Source organism: Aspergillus heteromorphus (assembly GCF_003184545.1).
Source record: "Aspergillus heteromorphus CBS 117.55 chromosome Unknown BO70scaffold_41, whole genome shotgun sequence".
In the NCBI taxonomy this organism is placed as follows: Eukaryota; Fungi; Ascomycota; class Eurotiomycetes; order Eurotiales; family Aspergillaceae; genus Aspergillus; species Aspergillus heteromorphus.
The window spans coordinates 60,065-80,588 of record NW_020290446.1 but is presented as its reverse complement, the minus strand read 5'-3'; the positions used below and the strand labels follow the sequence as shown (position 1 = coordinate 80,588).

Sequence of the window (20,524 nt, the reverse complement as noted above, 5' to 3'; positions counted from 1 at the left end):
GATCTATCATTAACAGCCCGATGAAAAAAGAAAAGAAAAAAAAAAAAAAAAAAGAAAACCAATCAGCCTGGACGAGGAAATGATGCCGTCACCGCCGCGGGAGAGAGGAAAGACCGAAAGACTCCGGGAAGACTCCGCCAAGCCCCGACCTTCTTCCTCTTCCACTTCCTCAAGGGACGTTCTGCGCTCCCATCTCTATACTCAACTCCCCCCTCTCCCCCCTCTCCCTCCTCCCACCACATCACCATGGCCTCAACCGATGACCTCAAGGCCCACGCGGCCTCCAACCAAGACTTCTACGCCCTCTTCGACATCTCCCCCGCCGCCGCCGAGTCCGAAATCCGCCGCGCCTACCGTCGAACCGCCCTCAAGTACCACCCCGACAAGATTGCCAACCCCACCCCCGCCGACATCGACAAGTTCCACGTGCTCCAGATTGCCTACGATGTGCTGTCCGACCCCGCCGTGCGCCAGCTCTACGACAATGCGCGCGAGGCCCGCGAGCGCAAGAAGCGCGAGCGCGATTTGATGGATGCGGCGAAGAGGAAGATGCGCGAGGATCTGGAGGCCCGCGAGCGCGCCGGTGCCGCTGCCATGGGTGCTCAGCCGCAACGCGGCGTGAAACGGTCCTGGATGGGCGCGGAGGCCGGTGGCGATGACGATGCGGAGGCAAAGCTGCAGAGGGAGATTGATCGCATCGCGGAGGACGGGCGGCGGCGACGACGTGAGGCGGAGGACCGGCTTAAGCGTGACATGGAGGAGGAAGAGAAGATCATGCGCCAGGAAGAAGAGGAGGCGCAACGCGCCGCGGATAGGAGCAGCCAGAAGGTGGATCGCTCGCAAGACGGCGGCACGAATGTTCCGGAGCTGGAACGCGGTGTCAAGGTGCGCTGGGTGCGTGAAGGCCGCGGATGGGACTTGGATAAGGATCGTCTGATGTCGCTGTTCGGGTCGTTTGGGAAGATCGAGAATGTGCTGGTTCTCAAGGACAAGCGACAGCGACTGGGGGATCACCGCGAGAAGAAGACCGTCGCGACGGGCGTGGTGATCTTCGCTTCCATCGTCAGTGCCCACGCCGCCGTCCTGGACAGTGAGAAGAAACGCCAGAGTGCCGGGGCCAGCAGCGACAGTGACTGGTCGGCTGTTGAATCGGTCTTCTGGGCATCAGGCAGTCAGCCCGATCTGGGCGCGCAGGCAAACGGCGCATCTACACCTCCCGAGCAGAGCACTGCGGCACCGAAGACCACTGCCCCTTCGAGACCGTCCTTCAATTTCGCCGGGTTGAAGGCAGGATCTGGCGACGCCAGCAAGAAGCCCAGAAAGGCACCCTCCTTCGGCTCCTTCGCTGCGGCGGCTGCAAACTCGGCGAAACCTGCGCCGTCTGCTGGGCCTGCGAATGGGTCGAGCACCCCAAGCATGGAGGAGCTGACCCTGATGCGGTTGAGAAACGCACAGCGAGAGAAGGAACGCAAGGCCCTGGAAGAGCAGCTGAGACGAGAAGACGAAGCGGCAGATGCCGCCGAGGCTGCCGCGGCCGAGGCACAGAGCTGAGGGCGATCCATGAGTGACCGAGAATGACTTGTCGTGTACAGTATAGATAGTAGTAGACTTTTCCATAGCATAGAGATACCCTTAAATTTGATACCATCTGTTCCCATTCGCACATCCCTCTATACAGGCTCGCTTAGTGTACAATTCTTCTATGATACAGGCATGGAATCCATTCATTCGTTCCGTCGTGACTCTTCCTCCTCTTCCAGCTGCTCCAGAAGCTCTCGCGCCCGTCGAGCGTCCGCTTCATGGTCGCGACCGTGATTTTGCTTCACTCCGCCCGACGAGATGTGCTCCCTTGTCCACGCCGGAACAAGCGCCTTCAACCTAACCTCGCCAGACTCCGGGCCTCCATCTTCCGCCCCGGTCCACGAGGCCTTGAACTCCTGCCCAGGACTGTACTGGGTACCCTCCCCTGTCAGGGCAATGTCCGTCATCATCTCCAGCCGACACAGCGCCAATCCGATATTCCCCACCCCACCAAGAAACTTCCCGGCACTGCGACCCTTGCGCGCGCTGATCTTGGAGATATTCGATCCCGACGGCGGCAGGGACAGCGCCGCGGAGGGGTCATACACAGGCGCATCCGCCGATGCAACAGCCTCCTGGCTCTCCTCGTATAACTGCACCGGCAATATTCTCTTCCTCACCACGCCGGTGTGATGCGTCCGGATCGTCAGCTCCTGGCCCACATAGCAGCCTTTGCGGAAATCAATCCCCCGCGACATATCCATGTTACACTCCAACGGGAGCGACGACTCGCGAAGGATCTCTGACTGTCCCTCCGCCACTCCGTGCAAGATGCGTCTCACAGTGTAGGATCCCAGATCGACCTCCGACCCGGAAATCTCCCCCGCTTCTTCCGCCAGATGTGTCTTGAGATCCTCCGCGCCGGGCGTCACAAGACGCGACCCGAACCCCGGGGCCCGGGTGTCCATGCATCCAGTGATTGTAGACGTTGATGAGGAGAACGGGGAGAACGACTGCGAGTCCAGATTGTATGCCGCCCACCGGGGTTCACTGTGATCTTTCCAAGAGGACCAGATGGTCCGTTCTCCGTCGTCGAGCGCCCGGAGCTTCAGTTTTGCGCGGAGCTTATGCTTTTTGAGATGCCTGAGAAGGGTCGGCACCTCGTTCTTGTCCACTTCGACGAGCCAGGACAGTTCTTCTGAGGGGGTGCCGTCCGCCTGCGGGAGTGGGTAGATGAAGGCGTCGTTGAGTACTCGGCCCTGGGAGTTCAGGAACGCGGTGTAGGAGCCGGTTCGACGGGTTGCGCGGTGCGGATCGTTCGTCACGAGCATGTTCTGGGTGATCAGGCCCTGGAGGAACGTGGTACTGTCGATGCCGGTGATGGAGATCAGTCCCCGGTTGGTGAGACGAGCATAGCCGGCGGCGGGCGGGGGAGGGGGGTTGGCGGGTTGGGCGCTGCGCTGGGCGGTTGTTGAGAGAGACCGGCCGTGGCCGATACAGCGCGCACATGCTGTGCGTGCAGATGGATTGGGGCGCATCATGTTGGATGCAGCTGGGTTGGGGGGGGCGGGGATTGGGGACGGTTTACAAATCCGAGGGCCCGGAATGACATCGATGGCCGGGCGGTGGGATGCGGCAGAATATGCGTTGGGTGACATAATCAGCGGGCTTCTAGCTTACGGGTCGAGCAAGGAGACACAGCATGTACATTGAATTGACTTTAGCATTACGAGATAGACGGTCGCTAGGTCGAGGAACCCATGGGGTCACTTGTTGCCCTTGGCAACCCCTTCAAGGAACCCGAGGAGGAACGCCTTGTTGACAGGGGATGACACTCTGTTGACGGTCGATGTTTGACTGTCCTCCGTGCTGGGTGCTACACTTCCCGATGTAGGCATGGCATGAAGGTTCAACGGCGACAGTGGGCTCACAACCGAGGACGTCTGGGAGGGCTTCTGGAACGAGCTGCTGAGCTCCGCGGGTGAAATACTAGGGGAAGCAGCGGGCTTCCCGAAGAGCGATAGAAGCATATCCCTCTGGGCAGGGGTTTGACTCGGCCGGCGATCGAAGTTTGATTGGGCCTGGGCCTGGGCCTGCGGCGGGGAGCTGACAGCCCGAGCGGCATCCTGCTGATCGTGAGTGTCCACGATTTTGGGCCGGATGGGCAGAAGATCGATGGCATGAGGGTTGTCAGAGCGGCGAAGGATTTGCGGCTGGAATGGTTTGGCCGGCTCGGGAGTTCTGGGCTTAGCAGCACGGCTCCGGGGCGAAGGCCGGGAGGGCTGCGAAACCGCGGGTAACGGTGATGGTTCCTTCTTGAGGGATTGCGGCCTCGGCAATATCGTTATAGGGGACGCAAGGGTCTGCGACTGCTCATTCCTGCTCGGTTTCCGAGATGATCCGTTCGGCCCTTTCCTCGCAGACGATTTCGGAGGTCCAGGTTGCGATACATTTGCTGATGGGCCAGACGCCGTCGCCGTATAGGTCCGTGGGTTGGCCGTGAAAGGGGCCGCATTTCGATCAGCAACGGGCTGCCGGACTGGGCTGTACTCGCCACGGGTTCGTTGGAGAATCTGTTTCCTGGCCGGGGACACTGGTTGGCCCGGCAGCTCAGCCGGCCCTGAACTAGCAGGAATAGGCGACCCCTTCAACAAGCCAAGTAGCTGGTCTTGATGCTGTGATGGCTTTCGTTCGCTGGTGCGAACTGCCCCAGACTGTGACGCTAGAGTCGCCGTCGCAGTCTTTGGTGTCTTCAGAGATTCATCCTTGAAAACATTAAGGAGCGCCAAAGAGTGACTGGTAAGCTTTGGCGGAGGCAACTTGCTCGCCGGGGGCACTGTCGCTCCCTGAACCTGGGAAGGTTGAGCCGAGTGAGAGAACTGAGGGTCGCCAGTTCGCTGGTAGGGAGCCGGACCAGTGGCTTGGTTCCGCGGTGCGGAAGGCAGCCTTGACTGCAAAGCTTCGTCCCTGTAGAGGCCTGCAGGCAATTGCGGAGGAGGGAACATTCCGTAGAGGTTGGCCGACGGGTTTGCGGGAGCCGCCAGAGGAGGACCCTGCCTCATCGGACCAGGAGGCATCTCGCTGGTCATAGAGGTCGGGAGATGCGGGGTAGGCCCGTGGTACGGCTGTGAGAATGGTGGTAGGCCTGCAGGATGGGCGACATGAGGACCCTGCTGAGGGAAGCCCGGGAAGAAGCCGGGAGCGGGATAGGGTGGATTCGTCGGGGGCATGGGTCCCGCCACAGGAGGCGGCGGGGAAATCTGTTCGGGCTTGGGAACTTGCGGGACAGATTCGCGAGAACCGCTCCGGAGCAGCTCTAGAAGCGCATTGGATTTCAGTGCATTGGGGCCAGGGCCGGGCAATGCGGCCACAGAGGGCGCGGGATTCAGCGACGGAACGAGATCGTTAATGTTCAAAAGGCGCTTGAGGTGGGCAGAGGCGTCATGGGTCGAGGCGACTTCGGGCAAGTCACTTGGGCCAGCCATCTCGGCGGCAGCCTGGTTCGGCGTGTAACTTTGCATGGCATGAGAGGCTTCGTCCATTGACATCTCCCCTTCATGGAGCGCGAGCTGCTTCGGAAGTCCCGGGGCCTTGCCCTCGAGTCTCTTCTGCTGGGCGATCCATTTCTTGAGCGGGTGCAGGAACGGGGCCACCATGTAGAATTTGTTGGCATTCGCGGCCACGATGCCCTGATCCTGTTGTTTGCTTTTCTTCAACGTTGGGAGCTCCGACAGCTTGTACCACTCGATCTTACTGATCTCCTTTCGCGTACGCGGCTCAAAATGAGCATCCTGTGGCACACCGCGGAAAACATAGAGCCGCATGTGCTGCTCTCTCATGGTGATTTCGATGAACTTGACGTCTGCCTCGTCTTGAACCAGCCCGGCTTCTCGAACGTCGTAGCCGGTCTCCTCGTAGACCTCGCGAATGGCGCAATCGATGTCCTTCTCGTCCTTGTTGATCTTGCCCCGGGGGAAGCTCCAGTTGGCGCCCTTCTTCCAGCCCTTGACCAGGACCACCTCGTCCATGTCGTGGTTGAGCATGATCGCCCCGCGCACGGGAACCCGGGTCTTGTAGGCCAGAAACTCAGAGAAGGCGGTGATGTGGTGGTAGTGAGACCATTGGGACATCAGCGGGCAATGCTGAAAGATGCGCAAGGCGAAGGCCTTGAGGGACAGCGACGGCAGAGCCGGGTCGAGCGGGCGAATGAAGTCCTCGTAGAACCATTGTGCCTCTTCGACCTGAAAGCAGATCCGCTCGACCGATTCTAGCTCCTCTCGTGGTAGGTTGATAATGAAGCGGACACACAAATCATCCAGCCCTGTTGGAGGTGGGCCGAGTCAGCGGTCATCGCCGAAGTCGTCCCGGTTTCGTCAGACAGGCGGGTGGGTGTTTTTGGGGGGAGACTTACAGTCTTCCAACTGCATCTTTGTTTCTGTCATACTGGACGATGTACTCTAGCATTTCAACCGAGGTAAGGATAAGGGGGTGTAGCTGGCTCTCCAAGCGGGAGGAAGAGAGCGGAGGCGCGAGTGAGCGGCTGAGAGGAGGGGACAGCACACAGACAGGCAGCTCCAAGGAAGGGTGCTTGGCAACGCGCCAACCCTGAAGCGTCGGGACTTGTGCGAGATGGCCAACAGGGCAGGGGGGGAAGGAGTGAGCCAATGGGCTGACCACCTGGATGATACTAGATAGTGACTAGATAGTAACCGTAGGGTGAGGGGGGGGGGGAAGGGATGATAAGACTAGGAGAGGGGGGGGGTGGAGGAGGATAATAGAGAAGAAGGATGGATGAAGCGTGGCTCTCTTCTTGACAACCCGACGGCGCTACCTGATCGGGGTGGTTGCTTGGGGCCTTAGGCCGCTGGCTTGGATCCCGAACCCCCGAGCCACAGACCACCTTCTGTGGCGCAGTCACCCAATGACAGTCATGTGCGCCACGGCACACGAGCCACTGCAGGGTGGCGGTGTGGCTGGAGGGTGTAGGATCCCCGGCGGTTACGTAGGAAGCGGTGGGAAGAAGAAGCAGAAGCAGAGGAGCCATGACGTCGCCGCGCGGGTAGCACCACGCGCCGGACGTCAACGTTGTGGTCATCGACTGGCTATCAGGCCCTCGGAACCATGGTTTAAAGCCTGCAGAGCCCCTTTCTTTCCCTTTCTTCAATCTACTTTGTCCGTTTCATGTCCCTCGCTGCTGAAAGCCTGAAAGACTTACTTACGTCGGCTCCTGAATGCTGAATGCTTGGCGGTTAAATAGCGAGACAAGCGGCCCTCCTAGAAAGCGCAACGCCCCTCTCTGAGAAGACTACTTCTTTTTTTTTTTTTCTTTCCCCAGTCTTTCTTCTCTCTCCCCCCAAGTCAAAGGTGAAGAAAGATATTCCTACATCCAACTCTCCCTCCCCCACCCACCCACAGTGACAACAACAACAACAACAACAACAACAACGAAACCATGTCGGCCCAACTGGCATCACTGGTTAGCAAAAGAATCCTAGGAGAAACAGCTCGGAACCATTTTGGACAAGAGGTAAGGTCCACTTCATTTCTTCGTCTGCCCCTACACTTGGGATCTATGTGAACTAAAGACGGATGGTACGGCTGCAGGACCCCTATTTCGAACAAGTCCCCGCCTCGCGCCTCAATCGTGCCTTCGGGAAGAAAACACAGAAGCGGCGCAAGGCGATCCCCCCCGGCTTGTCTGAGAACGACAGCAAGGTCTTGACCCAGGTCAAGAGACGGGCCTACAGGCTGGACCTGTGCCTCTTCAGCCTGTGCGGAATCCGCTTTGGCTGGGGAAGTGTGATAGGACTGTTCCCTTTGTAAGTCGTGCCCCTTCCCTCCCTGCCTCCCGCTTCCTCAGCCTCAGCCGTGAGCCAGAAACTGATACGGGGGGGTTCAACAGTATTGGTGATGGGGCCGATGCCGCGCTTGCCTTGATGGTGGTGAGGACCTGCGACAAAATCGACGGGGGCCTGCCATCACGCCTCCGCATGATGATGCTGATGAACATCGTGCTCGACTTCTTCATCGGCCTGGTCCCTTTCATCGGCGATGTCGCAGATGCGGTGTACAAGTGCAACACGCGAAACGCCATGCTCTTGGAGAAGCACTTGCGGCAGAAGGGAGCCAAGACCCTGTCGAGACACGACAGAAGGAAGGATGACGATATAGACATGAGTTTGCCGGACGAATTCGACCGTTACGACGACACTGCCTTGCCTGAAGCGCCCGATCACCGAAGCCAGTCACACGGCAGACACCCCGATGGTCCAGCCAAGCCGCAGGCAGCCAAGCATCCGCAGAGAAACCGGTCGCAGGGAAGGTGGTTCGGCGGAAGAAGCCATCGAGAGGGGGACCTGGAGACAGGAGTGGTCGATAACTCGTAATCTTCGAGATGTACGCAGAACAGCGAGAGAGGCATGAATTTATGACATTTCCTGAGGTTTGGAGCCTGCCGATGTCTTGGTCACTGTCAACCTGTAGCCTTCCACGTAGTAATTCAGCAGCTCACATCGGGCCGGGATCTGGCACAAGCGTAGCAAAACTGAGGCGATAGATTGTCGCTCGGCTGCTCTTCCTCAGCCGCCCCGTTGGAGGTGCCCACGCTGGTCGTAGGGGTGAAAGCACCGCAGAAGGCGCACTGGGGGCCAACGGCAGACGTGGCGGACGATTGGAGCTTGCTGGCCGTTCTCGTGACGTTCAACATGACGCCGGGATATTTCTCCCCTTGCGTGCTGACATAACGGATCATCAACTCGTCAATCGACAGGTTTTTCGTCAGCACGTTCTCCGAGGGGGGCGTGTCATGCACGATGATTGCCTCCAGTTCCGGGAAGAGACCGGCGTAGGTGCGCACCTCCACCGTGAACAGGTCCCGGAGCGGAAAGTTGTATTCCAGACCGAAAGGAGACATGCCGTCGCACACCTGCCAGGTCACCGCAGAGCCACGTCCCTTCGCCACGTTGGCCAGGGTCTTTGCGGCGAGCTTGCTGTCCGAGTCGCCCCACACTATGCCGCGACACTCCATCTTCTTGGCGAAAGCGACAATGAAGCGGTTCAAGAGAATGCGGTCGACGTCGGTCTTGGAAGTAGCGGTTGAGATTGACGCCCGGAACGACGCGAGTCGTTCCTCATCGGACTTTCCCGTAGCGTCCGTAAAGCCCTCCCGCGCATATTGCGCCATGATTTCGTTCACGTCGGGATCCAGCGCGAAGATGCTGTGGAAAGGGAGTTGGGTGAAAGAGCAGAGCGGGAAGGTCTTTTGAACGCGATCAAAGGCATCATCCGGCAGAGGCGTGGCGGAGATCGTGGACGGGTCGACGACAAGGACGAGCACCTCGAAGCCGGCGGGGCCGTGTGACTTGGAATGCAGCACCTCGAGCTGCTGATGGAGCATATGCAGTAGGACGGTGGACGAGACGCCGTAGGAGAGCGGGAGCAGCAGTTTGCAGGGACCGGTCTTCGGCATTCCCTTCCGCAGACGATAGTTCTCCATGCGCTTGAAGGACTTGAAGGCGACGAAGCGAACGTAACAGTCTCTGCAGGAGGGATGGGTTTGTTAGTTTTCCCTTAACGCAAGAGTGGCGACGGACGGTCGGGATGGGAAGGCGTACTGGCACACCTGGCGACTTCTCAGAGTGAAGACGGGGTCTGCCTCATGGCAGTTCATGCAGCGATCGGACAGTTCCTTGGCGGGCATGTTTGCGATCGAGGATTGAGCTGTCAGGTGGTGGGGAGGAGGGGTGAGGAAAAAAGTGTAGTAACTTAGTAGTCAGTTAACTAACTAACTAACTATTACTAGTTAGTAAGTGGTGGTGGGACTAAACCGTATGCGGGACTCAGCCGGCAGAATCCAACACGAGGGCGGGCTTAGATAATCACGAGTCAACACGCGCGGCTTCCCCGGTTTCAGCAGCCAAGTCCAAAGTTGTTGAAGCCACGCTGCGTGAGATCCTCCTTTCCAAAGGGTTGATTTGGATTCTCCTCCCCCCCCATCCGAAATCGCGATCTCTTCTTCCTTCCTCCGACTTTCTTGTATGATCCAGGGTTGTCTCTAGAACCCTGTGCGCGGCCACTCCGGAGCTCCCCACCCGCTTAGCTCCTCCTATTCATTGATGGTCAGAATGAGAGGCTGGCTTCAGACCCTGGGCCTCACGGCCTTGCTGGCTGGAGGTGTCCTGGCCAACGAGGTCGAATTGGTGCGCCGTCATCCCCTCCTGATGGATGGATTCGATTCTGAGTGCCAAGTCTAATGAGTTGTGATCTCTCCAGACACAGGATGAAGCCCATCGACAGCGATGCTCGGGGATGTATAGTCGCAAAGCTTGGGGCGGGAACGTCGACCCGTTCATCTTGACCAAATTCATCCAGGCCCCTGGCTCCAGTGAGAGCAACCCCCTCGTCAGTATGGTGATATTCGAATGGACCGATGAGAACCTGATCGGGCGGCTCGTACCGGGTGATTCCGGGGTATGTTTCCCTCCCCGACAACTGTAACGCTAGGATCGGGGCATCTCACTCACATGTTGTCGCTTCAGGAACGGGAGACGATCTGCGACGAAGCCAGTGTGCAAGCCGACCTTTGCGCGGAAGATCAGATCGGTACCTTCATCCTGGCCGCGAATGCCAGCACCGCCGCCAACTTCCCTATCATAACCAAAGCGATCAATCTCAACGACCCCGCTGCCATCAACTATCCCATCAAGAAGACCGGTTTCTATTGTGTGAGCACGTACGGATACTCCGGTGAGGACTACAAGGCGGTGGTCGAATTCAGAAATTCCTACGGTGAACTTCCGGCTGCCCAAATCGCAAAGCTGCCGTTCTACGGTGGCCTGACCATCGTCTACGCGGTGATCGGCCTGTACGTTTCCCCATAGCCCTTGGACATCGATCGGATATGGGGCGGGACTGACTGGGTGTAGGTTTTGGGCCTTCTTATACGTGCAGAACCGCCACGACATCTGTAAGCGCAAGCTCCGGATACTTCATGTCTGCAGGCTGACCATCTCCAGTGCCCGTACAAAACTACATCACTGCGATCCTCGTCTTTCTGATCGTTGAGCAGTTGATGACATGGGGCTTCTATGGTATGTTCGATGGAAGCGGACCGCCCACAAGATTCAACTAACATATACAGACTACCAAAACCGGAACGGCTTGAATGTCGGCGCAAAGGCACTCATGGTCATTGTGGCTGTACTCAATGCCGGGCGCAACGCTTTCTCGTTCTTCCTACTTCTCATCGTGTGCATGGGATACGGTGTTGTCAAGCCCTCGCTTGGCCGAACCATGATCTACGTCCGTGTCCTCGCGATCACCCATTTTATCTTCGCCGTCATATACGCTGTCGCGAGCTTGTCGATTACCCCTGACAGTGCCGGCCCGCTTGTTCTTCTCATCGTGCTCCCGCTTGCTGGAACGCTGACGGCGTTCTACGTGTGGACGTTGAACTCGCTGAATGCGACGATGAAAGACCTGATCGACCGGAAGCAGAAGGTGAAGGCGTTGATGTACAAGAAGCTGTGGTGGTGTATCCTGGGCAGCATCATTGTGATCTTCGGCTTCTTCTTCATCAACTCGATCAGCTTTGCAGGACACAGCGAGGCCAGCTTCGTGCCCGAGCACTGGAAGACCCGGTGGTTTGTCTTGGACGGCTGGCTGAACCTTGTGTACCTGTTCGACATTGGATTCGTCGCCTACCTGTGGCGACCCACCGCTAACAACAGACGGTTTGCGATGAGTGACGAGGTAAGCCTGACCTGGTCTCCCGCGAGACCGGCGCTCGCATCACGTACTGACGACCCCCATAGATCGCGCAAGACGACGACGGATTTGAGATCCGGTCCTTCGGCAGCGCCTTGGATGAAGAGGATGCTCTTGGTGGCCTGGACACGCATTCCGCCTCTGAACCGCGTCGTGATCTGTCGCCTGTGCCGCCTAAGCCTGTGCCTTCTGCGCCGCGCCACAGAGAATCGCTGGACGGGGAGACCATCTTCGCCGTCGGGGAGGATGGCGACAAATGGTCCGATGACGAGGACGAATCCCCGCGCAACTCGGGCGAGAGACAGCGGCTTACGGGCAAGGATTAGGCGCGACGAACAAAAGTTACCCCTGCCCCGAATGGAAGAAGCGTGGGGGCAGCCCGTCCGTTTGCCTACATCCTTTTCCCGCGGCCGGCTGCCCGTCACCGTTCTTCCCGTGTTGTTGAGGTTCTTCATGTTGTGTTCTGTTGCTTGCAGGCAAGGCATATGATGGCGTTTGGCCGATGGTGTATTCCCGGTGGTTCTGCGTGTGCTCTGTCCTTTTGTTCTCGTGCTTTATGAGGGATGAGTATCTCCTTCCTGTTCTATTTTGTATAGATTCTGCTCGTCTGTAGTTCAAACTGCCAACTAAGTGTTTTAATGGGTGCTGTCCTCCCGGCGAACACATTGCATCAGATCGTAGCCGGGGTCTCTCTCTGTCTGGCATCGGCATCATTCCTGGGTTGAAAAGTGCCTTCTTAGTCATAGCGTGAACTCGACCCGCACCGTTCGCCGAGCAGCACGATCGTGACTCACGGCTTGTTCTTCTTCTTCTCTCCCTTCTCCTTCTCCTTCCCCAACCTCTCCCTCCAACACACGATCACCACCACCACCATTAGACACGTACCAGGGTACCGCCAAACTCAATCATATCACCCTCCCGCGGAATGCTGCTCTGAGACATCATCTTCATCATCATCATCATAATATATTTATTGCCAACCCCCCAACTCCAGTCTGGACTAGACAGACCGTCTACCACCGACCATGTCCTCCAACCCCACCGACCAGCTCCAGACGAGCCAAACCCTCGCCACCTCGCTCGTGGCCCGCTGTCGGTCTCTCCTCGCCGACCTCGGCGCCTTCCAAGCCCTGCTCGCCCAGACCCAACGCAACCCGCAGATCGTCGAGGTGCGCTCCCTCCGCTCCAACGCCCTGTCCGAACTGCGCACATTGGAGAGACTCGATGCGCAGGTGCGCGCGGTCAACGACAATGACAACGACAATGAGGATTCCCTGAGGCTGCTGCATGCGCTGCGCTCGTCCAATCTGCCGTTTTACGAGGCCGTCTGGGCCATTGCGAGGAATTCGTGCCGGGGGCTGGTCATGTTCGGGAAGAGGTTTTATTGGGGGGGAGGTGGGGGGGAGGACGGGGCCGAGGGGAAGAGGTCCGCGAGGGATAAACGGAAGAGTGTCTTTGTGGATATCGTTGCTGCCGATGGGGAGGAGTGGGTGAAGGTGTCGACGGTCTCGCAGACTAGGCTGTTGTTCGAGATGGCGAAGAAGGGGTGGGAGGGGGATGATTCGGACTCCGATGGGGAAGGGGAGGCTAGGACGGTGCTACGGAATTTTGACGGCGATGAGGATGAGGATGACGACGACGATGATCAGATTGAGCTGATCAAGTTGGCCGGTGATCTCAGGAAGGCTGCGGATGCTACGAGAGTCAGGTACAGGCATCCCCGACTGCGGTTTATGATCCCGAAGATCGAGGAGGGAACGAGCGTGGAGATCGATGGTCTTTTGAAGATTATCAGAGGCTATGGGATTACAGTGGTTTGCGGCGAGAACGCGTATGGGGGGACGGATGCACAGAGAGACCTGTCCCATCTGCTGCCGCAGCCCTTCAAGCGGTTCACTCCCACGCTCAATGTGGATTGCACACTGCTGCTGGCCGTGGTTTCCGACCTGTCCCATCGCAAGGATATCACCCAGTCTCCGATTCATCACCGCGCCATCAATCGACAGATCGAGGTGGAGCACGACCGGCCCTTGCTGCCCACGGAGCTCTGGCCGGCCATGGTGGGCCATGAGCTGGTGTGTACCGAGGAGGCTGCGCGACGGATGAAGGAGATTGTGACCATTATCGGCACCGAGACCGAAAACCTGCGCATGAAGATCCTGATGGGCGACGCGCCGTTCGCTGAATGCAGTACGGAAGACCTCCTTCGCAAGTACCAGGAACTGTCGGATTATGAAATGCCGAGCCAGTGGAAACTCCCCGTCAAGGCCGTGGAAGCGCATTCGGTCATTGCGTCGGCGAGAGACAATGGAAAGCTTCCCCCGCTCTGTCGCAAGGTGGAGGACATATTGTCAGACATCAACTATAGCGTGTTTCTGTACGGGTGGGCTGCGGAGGTGGCGACGATATCAAGCAATCGAACGGTCGTGAAGGAAATCGAGGCCATGGTGGAGAAGCACAGGGACGGGGACGAAGACTTAGAGGGACCTCTGATTTGGGTGTGCGATACTGCCAGGAGTTTGATAGGCAAAGAAAAGGGCCGCAAAAGCTAGACCATTAACCTCGGTGACCATAAGGATAGATCGAACGTGACGACAAAGGGGATTGGCGTGTCAGTAGCCCTTCGAGTCAAACTCTCCCGGACTCCGAACTTCCCAAGGGCAACAGGAACCGCCGAGAAGAGCTTGTATCTCAGCCGCCTGGTGCCAGAAGTTGCCGGCGCCTACTTCTCCGAAGTACGAGAGGTATCTTCCGGGAGCCAGAACACAATCTCCTTGTCGGCAGAAGCGATCATATTGTAACGGGGATTGTACTCGAGGATGGCGGTGCGGCCCCGGTGCGGCAGCTTGACCATGGGCTGGAGGAGACCGTTGGGATCCGGGGCTTGCTGCATATCCCAGACAAGAAGGTCCGAATGGTCGCCCGAGCCCCCGAACACGTAGCGTCCGTCAGGTGAGAAGCAGGCATCGCCCTGACCCAGAGGCTTCCCTGTGGTCGAGACCGGGGCAGCCCGACCGGGAGACCCAGCCTTGCCCACCAAGAAAGCCCGGACGGTACCCTCAAACGCATCCAGTATGAAATGTCCGTGATAGTCGGTTCCGACCAGCAGATGCTTTCCATCGTTGGAGAACTCGAGGCGAGTCCACGCCCGGCCGCGCGTCGAGGGAGTGAACCGCTCCTCGTGAGGTGCGAGGTCGAATGTGGAGAAAGGGGACTTGTCGTAGTTTCGGAAGTCATAGAGCATGACGGAGGAGGTCGACTGCGACGCAATGGCGATGACGGAGGCGGAGGGGTCGAATGCCGCAAGGTAGGGCGTCGCGAGCTTCAGCCTCCCCTGCGCATTTCTAGAGCCAAGATCCCAGATTGCGACCGTATTGTCCTTGGAGCACGAGACAAACGAGTCGCCGCCAGGAGAGACCGACAGGGAGGTCACTTTGTCGTCGTGGCCCGAGAAGTAGCGGATATAGCCTTCGTTGTGGAGGTCCAGCAAACGCAGTGAATCTGGATGAGTGAGCACCAGCACCTCCGAGACCGGGGAGCCGCAGCAGGAGACATACCGTCGACCTTGGTGCTCGCGTGGAGGACCTGGCGCGTGTGATGCGTGAACCTGGCCAGATGGGCGCCGTATTTCTTGCTGGGAACCGACTTGGTCGACTTGCCCTCCTTGATGTCAAAGACCAGGATAGTATCGTCATCGCCGGACGCCACCAAGAAGTCGCCCTGGTCATCGAAGTCCAACGAGGTCACGTAATTGGAAGCGTCCTTCGGGGGCCGGAATGCCTGGCGATCGAAGAAAGCAGCACACCGTCAGATGCATGGAGCAGTCCGTGGGGAAGTCTGGAAACTCACCTTGGTAGGACGGTAGCTGCGAGCGATATCCGCTACCTTCTGGCACTGGAGCATGGGCTGCTGCGGCTGCGCCGCCGGCTGGGGTTGACTTTCCGCCATGAGGGACGTTGGCGACCAGCGGCTTCCTCAGTTCTGGTTCTCGTTCTCAGGACCTCGTTCCTCCGCGAGATATAAGCGTACAAAGTAATCATCACCATTATCAACATCATCATAACAGGAGGATTATTTTGACGCGCCTGACCGACTTCGCCGGGCCGCAGGTTGATCCGCGCCGACGCTTACCGTCGGCGCCGGGCCTATGCGGAGCCGATTGGCCGATGACCGGAGGCGCCGGGGAGGAGGCACGACCGCGCCCGCCAATCACCGGCTGCGGAAATCAGGCCGAGCGGAGTTGGAGAGATCTCACGCATGAACACCCAACATCTCTCTCTCGAGGACTGCTTTCTTTCTTTCTTTCTTTCTTTCCTTCTTTCTGTCAATCCCCCTCCTTTCCCCTCTCCCAACATCCTCCGGGCTTCTGTCCACAGAGCCAGAGTGTGTTTGAATCGCCTCTCCCTCTCTCCCCCTTCCTCCCCTTCCGCCGCGCACAGACTCGACCGCCTCGTCTCCGCTAACGGAGACCACATCCACAACCTATCATGTCGACAACAACAGGGTGCGTCGCTCCATCCCATGAAGCTTCGGTATAACGGTCGCGCTGACGAGGCGATTCGCTTCTTGTAGAGCATTCCTTGCCGGAGGTGTTGCCGCCTGTGGCGCTGTCACCGTCACGCACAGCTTCGAGACGGTGAAGATTCGGTACCTTGCCCGTCCTTCCTTCTCCTGCCAGCTCGCGGGGATGCTGGTGTCGCAATGTCAGGCTGACCGCGTCGGATAGTCTACAGCTGCAAGGCGAACTGCAGGCCAAGGCCGATTCGACCAAGAAGTACCGCGGTGTCTCCTACGGTGTGAAGGTGATCCTGCAGAATGAGGGCCCCCGGGGTCTCTTTCGGGGAATTGGGTCGGCCGTACGTGTGCTTCTGGACCCGGGGAACTGCGCGGGGGCTAACGGATACTAGTACATCTACCAGGTTCTCCTCAACGGCTGTCGTCTAGGCTTCTACGAGCCTCTGCGCAAGGGCTTCACAACCGCAGTCTACCAAGACCCGCAAGTCCAGTCCCTGGGAATCAACGTTTTCGCCGGTGCCGCATCGGGTATCATCGGGGCCGCCGCTGGCTCGCCGTTCTTCCTCGTCAAGACTCGCCTCCAGTCCTTCTCGCCGTTCCTCCCGGTCGGCACGCAGCACAACTACAAGAACTCATTCGATGGCCTGCGCAAGATCTACACGTCGGAGGGCGTCAACGGGTTATACCGTGGAGTCGGCGCGGCCATGGTACGAACCGGATTCGGAAGTTCGGTTCAGCTGCCAACCTACTTCTTTGCGAAGCGTCGGTTGAGCAAGCACCTCGGCATGGAGGAAGGCCCGGGCCTGCACCTGGCCAGCAGCACGGCCTCTGGCTTCGTGGTCTGCTGCGTGATGCACCCGCCTGGTATGTCCCGCGATCCCCCCCTGTTACGCAGAACCAACTAACCCGCCATGCAGACACCATCATGTCGAGGATGTACAACCAGACGGGCAACCTGTACAAGGGGGTGTTCGACTGCCTGTACAAGACGATCAAGACGGAGGGTCTGTTGGCGATCTACAAGGGCTACTTTGCCCACCTTGCCCGGATCCTGCCTCACACGGTATGTGAATCTGATCCGATGGGTTTGACCCGCGCAGTGATGCAGTCCGCTAACCTCCCGGTAGATCTTGACCCTCAGCTTGGCGGAGCAGACCAACAAACTCATGCGGCGGGTGGAGGACCGGTTCCTCTCCGACTCGATGAAGGATCGACTGTAGGTAGGTATTTGACATTATAATAGCGACTCGGCATACCCTTGCAATCATGCGGCACATATAGAAACGTTTCGGGGTCTTCATTTCGGGGCACGCCACGCCAGCTCGGGTGTGGTATGTATATAGGGCGTTCAATCTTGGTTCGCCACGTCGTATTCCCTAGACTTTCAATAGATGAATTGGCCTATTTGGTAAACATGAATCCGGAAGACTGTTTCACGTAGCCATCGGATCAACTGCATGTGTGACTGTGAGCCCTGCGCGCTTCCCGCTCCCGGTAAATGACGACACACACGACGGAGGTGGTCTCCCGGCACAGCATCCTGTGTAGTGCGGTATGGCGATTAGCGACAAGGGTAACCCAAAACGCGAGGTGGACCGAGCCGGGCTTTTAATAACTTGATGAGACCTCCCAGTCTCCTAAACTCGCTAGCGACCCCATCCACTCCTCTAGTGCGGCATCCGCAAGACCCAGAATGACGCCTTGGGGAGAGGGTTCAGTCGCAGTCCCGTCGGATCGACGGAGAAAAGCCTCGGCGGTCGACGCGTCGGGCAATAATTGAGAGCCATCACAGTCCCACAGATCCAGTCCAAGTTCCAAGTTCCAAGTTCCAACAGGATCAGCCCGTCAATCGGAACTGCGACGGAATATTCCACGCAAGGAGGGAAGGGAATTCTACGAGGCGGATCTCGAATGTATGAAAACCTGGGACCATTATGGGGGTCAATAGGGTATATCCCTCGACGCAGACACTGACGCGCCTGAGGCCCTGCCTCCGACGCGTCGTGGATCAACGTCATCAGGCACAAGGCACCGGGAACACACCGATCAATCAGCCTGAAGGCCCACCGAAGCAGTTAGGCAGAAGGCGCTAGGCAGGCGTCAGGATCTGATCTAGAATTGGGGGGTGGACACCAAACATCCGTAAAGCCGTGGTGGAGGCCCGGGCGAGGGGCTGCTGCCAATGTGGAGGACGGACGCCGCGCGACGCGTCCAGCCCGGACGCTCTGGCCCGGCCGACCAGCCCAGTCGGGGGACGCGACGGCCAACAATTGCTCCGTTCGGATTTAGCTGCAGTGGAGTCGCGGATGAGCTGAGATGGCTGTTGCTGGATGCAGGGAACATGTAAGGTACAGTCAGTACACCTAGGTAGGTCACATCCGGAGGGGAGCGGGTGACACGATGGTTGGAACGGTGTAACCGGGAGCGAAGGGGGGGGAGAGAGAGAGAGAGAGAGAGAGAGAAGTAGATATGTCTGGTGTACTGTGTACTCTAGACGGAGGGGTCCAATCACTCGGTACTAAACCTGATGGGATTTCGATCAGATAAGATAGCGCGTCGGCCTCGAACGCGCACCACTCGATAGATAGTTGATACATTACCACCCATTCTGGGAATGTGGAGAGCGAAAACCTGCCGCATCAGTGGAGATCCAGAGCACCGGGTGGATGGAGAGGCCAGTGGTCTGACCGTCTGACCGTCTGACTGGTCTGGGGGGTCTGAAAGGCATCCGCAAGGAGGTTCACGACGCGCCGCCCATCAACAACCCGCCGCGGACCAACGGTTCTTCCGGCCCGCCACCAGCACCCGCGGCGCGCCAAATCACGTGCGACGTGACTTAGCCCGTCGCGCTAAGCCGGCCAAGGCGGGCGCTGGCAAAGTATTTCTGTCGCCGCGCCCGCCCTCTCCCAGCTCTTTTCCTTCCTCCCATCCACCCAAACCCAAACCCAAGCTCAAGCTCAGGCTCTGTTTCGGTGTCGGTGTCTTTCTCTCTATCTTCCCATTCATCTTCACTGCCGTCCTTCACATACTCTACACGCTACACAATGTCCGCCCAGCTCACCCCCTCCAAGCAGGTAGGTGATGTCACGTCTCGCCTCTCGCGCTCGACGCGTCCCTGGCATGCCACACAACACCCAGCTAACCCTCCCCCCCCCCTCTCTTAACAGGCTGCCTCCTCCCTCGAGAACCTCAAGATGTCCGACTCCCCCGTCAAGAAGCTCAACTTCGACGCTGTCGGCAAGGAGAACGCGCCCTCCACCGTCGACGTGCCCGCCCAGAAGCCCGTGGCTGAGAAGCCCACCGAGGTCATCAAGGTTGCCCCCGGCATCAAGGAGATGGAGGCCAACGAGCCTCTGCTCCAGGAGAACCCTCACCGTTTCGTCCTGTTCCCCATCAAGTATCACGAGGTGAGTGTCACGTCGCCCACGCGTCACGCGTAAAGTGGCGCCTTTTTTCGGGTGTCCCGCCCGCGACGGACAATTTCGCGCTAACGCTCGACGCTCGCGCCCCACAGATCTGGCAAATGTACAAGAAGGCCGAGGCCTCGTTCTGGACCGCCGAGGAGATTGATCTCTCCAAGGACCTGCACGACTGGAACTCCCGCCTCAACGATGACGAGCGCTACTTCATCTCCCACGTCCTGGCCTTCTTCGCCGCCTCCGATGGCATTGTCAACGAGAACCTGGTCGAGCGCTTCAGCGGCGAGGTGCAGATCCCCGAGGCCCGTTGCTTCTACGGCTTCCAGATCATGATGGAGAACATCCACTCCGAGACCTACTCCCTGCTTATCGACACCTACATCAAGGAGCCCAAGCAGCGCACCTACCTCTTCGACGCCATTGACAACAGTACGTGCACACCAGCCGGGATCACGTTGGGCCAATGATTGCTGACCTGCCGCAGTTCCCTGCATCCGGAAGAAGGCCGACTGGGCCATCAAGTGGATCCAGGACAAGGAGTCGACCTTCGCCCAGCGCCTGATCGCCTTCGCTGCCGTCGAGGGTATCTTCTTCTCGGGATCGTTCGCGTCGATCTTCTGGCTCAAGAAGCGTGGCCTGATGCCCGGCCTGACCTTCTCCAACGAGCTGATCTCCCGTGACGAGGGTCTCCACACCGACTTCGCCTGCCTGCTCTTCTCGCACCTGAACAACCGCCCCAGCAAGAAGGTGGTCGAGGACATCATCGTCGAGGCCGTGTCGATCGAGAAGGAGTTCCTGACGGAGTCCCTGCCGGTGGCCCTGCTGGGCATGAACTCCAAGCTGATGTGCCAGTACATCGAGTTCGTGGCGGACCGCCTCCTGGTGGCGCTGGGCAACAGCAAGTACTACAACTCGACCAACCCGTTCGACTTCATGGAGTCGATCTCGCTGGCGGGCAAGACCAACTTCTTCGAGAAGCGGGTGGGCGACTACCAGAAGGCGGGCGTCATGGCCAGCACGAAGAAGAAGGAGGAGGAGACGACGACGGCCTCGGCGGGCGGCCTCAACTTCGACGAGGACTTTTAGAGCGCGATGCCACGATACCCGGTTGTTGGCACCAGCCATGATATGTTTGCTTCTGGTTGTTACGAGTTAATTGAGTATAGGCATGGGCTCGGCGTTGGATGGTGGGATTCTGTTTCTTTTGAATGTTCATGTTGTCTGTCCCCTGTCCCTGTATTTAAGATAGGAATGTACATTTGTTGGATATGATGCTGTGATTGGAGTCGGTGTAGAGTCTAGGC

General features: G+C 58.5%; 9 protein-coding genes across 9 annotated transcripts; 6 read left to right on the top strand and 3 right to left on the bottom strand.

Moving 5' to 3' along the window:
• The first annotated feature begins 181 nt into the window (after positions 1-181).
• On the top strand, positions 182-1,626 carry BO70DRAFT_366344 (putative cell cycle control protein (Cwf23)). The gene has a single exon (XM_025544312.1). It carries the CDS (start codon positions 247-249, stop codon positions 1,549-1,551), a length of 1,305 nt encoding a protein of 434 aa, XP_025394956.1. The 5' UTR covers positions 182-246; the 3' UTR covers positions 1,552-1,626.
• Positions 1,620-6,237, bottom strand: BO70DRAFT_390519 (uncharacterized protein). The gene is made up of 4 exons (XM_025546159.1): positions 5,933-6,237; positions 4,148-5,842; positions 3,404-4,114; positions 1,620-3,073 (listed from the first exon to the last, which is right to left on the bottom strand). Exons 1-4 carry the CDS (start codon positions 5,961-5,963, stop codon positions 1,725-1,727), a joined length of 3,786 nt encoding a protein of 1,261 aa, XP_025394955.1. The 5' UTR covers positions 5,964-6,237; the 3' UTR covers positions 1,620-1,724.
• Positions 6,238-6,957: 720 nt separating this feature from the next.
• Positions 6,958-7,978, top strand: BO70DRAFT_323811 (DUF4112 domain-containing protein). Its single transcript, XM_025540598.1, has 3 exons — positions 6,958-7,048; positions 7,126-7,340; positions 7,424-7,978. Exons 1-3 carry the CDS (start codon positions 6,974-6,976, stop codon positions 7,905-7,907), a joined length of 774 nt encoding a protein of 257 aa, XP_025394954.1. The 5' UTR covers positions 6,958-6,973; the 3' UTR covers positions 7,908-7,978.
• A 42-nt stretch (positions 7,979-8,020) lies between these two features.
• BO70DRAFT_345484 (uncharacterized protein) lies at positions 8,021-9,220 on the bottom strand (the record flags this gene model as incomplete). The annotated part of the gene is made up of 2 exons (XM_025541502.1): positions 8,021-9,059; positions 9,135-9,220. The coding sequence occupies 2 exons, from the start codon at positions 9,218-9,220 to the stop codon at positions 8,021-8,023; spliced, it is 1,125 nt and encodes a 374-aa protein (XP_025394953.1).
• Positions 9,221-9,464: 244 nt separating this feature from the next.
• Positions 9,465-11,926, top strand: BO70DRAFT_366340 (putative integral membrane protein (Ptm1)). The gene is made up of 7 exons (XM_025544311.1): positions 9,465-9,719; positions 9,793-9,990; positions 10,059-10,384; positions 10,446-10,486; positions 10,536-10,610; positions 10,661-11,271; positions 11,334-11,926. The coding sequence occupies exons 1-7, from the start codon at positions 9,645-9,647 to the stop codon at positions 11,610-11,612; spliced, it is 1,605 nt and encodes a 534-aa protein (XP_025394952.1). The 5' UTR covers positions 9,465-9,644; the 3' UTR covers positions 11,613-11,926.
• A 102-nt stretch (positions 11,927-12,028) lies between these two features.
• On the top strand, positions 12,029-13,838 carry BO70DRAFT_382974 (uncharacterized protein; the record flags this gene model as incomplete). The annotated part of the gene is made up of 1 exon (XM_025545562.1): positions 12,029-13,838. Exon 1 carries the CDS (start codon positions 12,312-12,314, stop codon positions 13,836-13,838), a length of 1,527 nt encoding a protein of 508 aa, XP_025394951.1. The 5' UTR covers positions 12,029-12,311.
• Positions 13,839-13,923: 85 nt separating this feature from the next.
• Positions 13,924-15,322, bottom strand: BO70DRAFT_169905 (WD-repeat containing protein SWD2). The gene is made up of 3 exons (XM_025538361.1): positions 15,136-15,322; positions 14,844-15,066; positions 13,924-14,787 (listed from the first exon to the last, which is right to left on the bottom strand). The coding sequence occupies exons 1-3, from the start codon at positions 15,232-15,234 to the stop codon at positions 14,009-14,011; spliced, it is 1,101 nt and encodes a 366-aa protein (XP_025394950.1). The 5' UTR covers positions 15,235-15,322; the 3' UTR covers positions 13,924-14,008.
• A 297-nt stretch (positions 15,323-15,619) lies between these two features.
• BO70DRAFT_366338 (putative mitochondrial oxaloacetate transporter (Oac)) lies at positions 15,620-17,202 on the top strand. Its single transcript, XM_025544310.1, has 6 exons — positions 15,620-15,790; positions 15,859-15,933; positions 16,013-16,142; positions 16,194-16,665; positions 16,719-16,864; positions 16,929-17,202. Exons 1-6 carry the CDS (start codon positions 15,774-15,776, stop codon positions 17,019-17,021), a joined length of 933 nt encoding a protein of 310 aa, XP_025394949.1. The 5' UTR covers positions 15,620-15,773; the 3' UTR covers positions 17,022-17,202.
• Positions 17,203-18,735: 1,533 nt separating this feature from the next.
• On the top strand, positions 18,736-20,489 carry BO70DRAFT_366337 (ribonucleotide-diphosphate reductase subunit RNR2). The gene is made up of 4 exons (XM_025544309.1): positions 18,736-18,875; positions 18,969-19,208; positions 19,316-19,649; positions 19,705-20,489. The coding sequence occupies exons 1-4, from the start codon at positions 18,846-18,848 to the stop codon at positions 20,304-20,306; spliced, it is 1,206 nt and encodes a 401-aa protein (XP_025394948.1). The 5' UTR covers positions 18,736-18,845; the 3' UTR covers positions 20,307-20,489.
• The last annotated feature ends 35 nt before the right edge of the window (positions 20,490-20,524 follow it).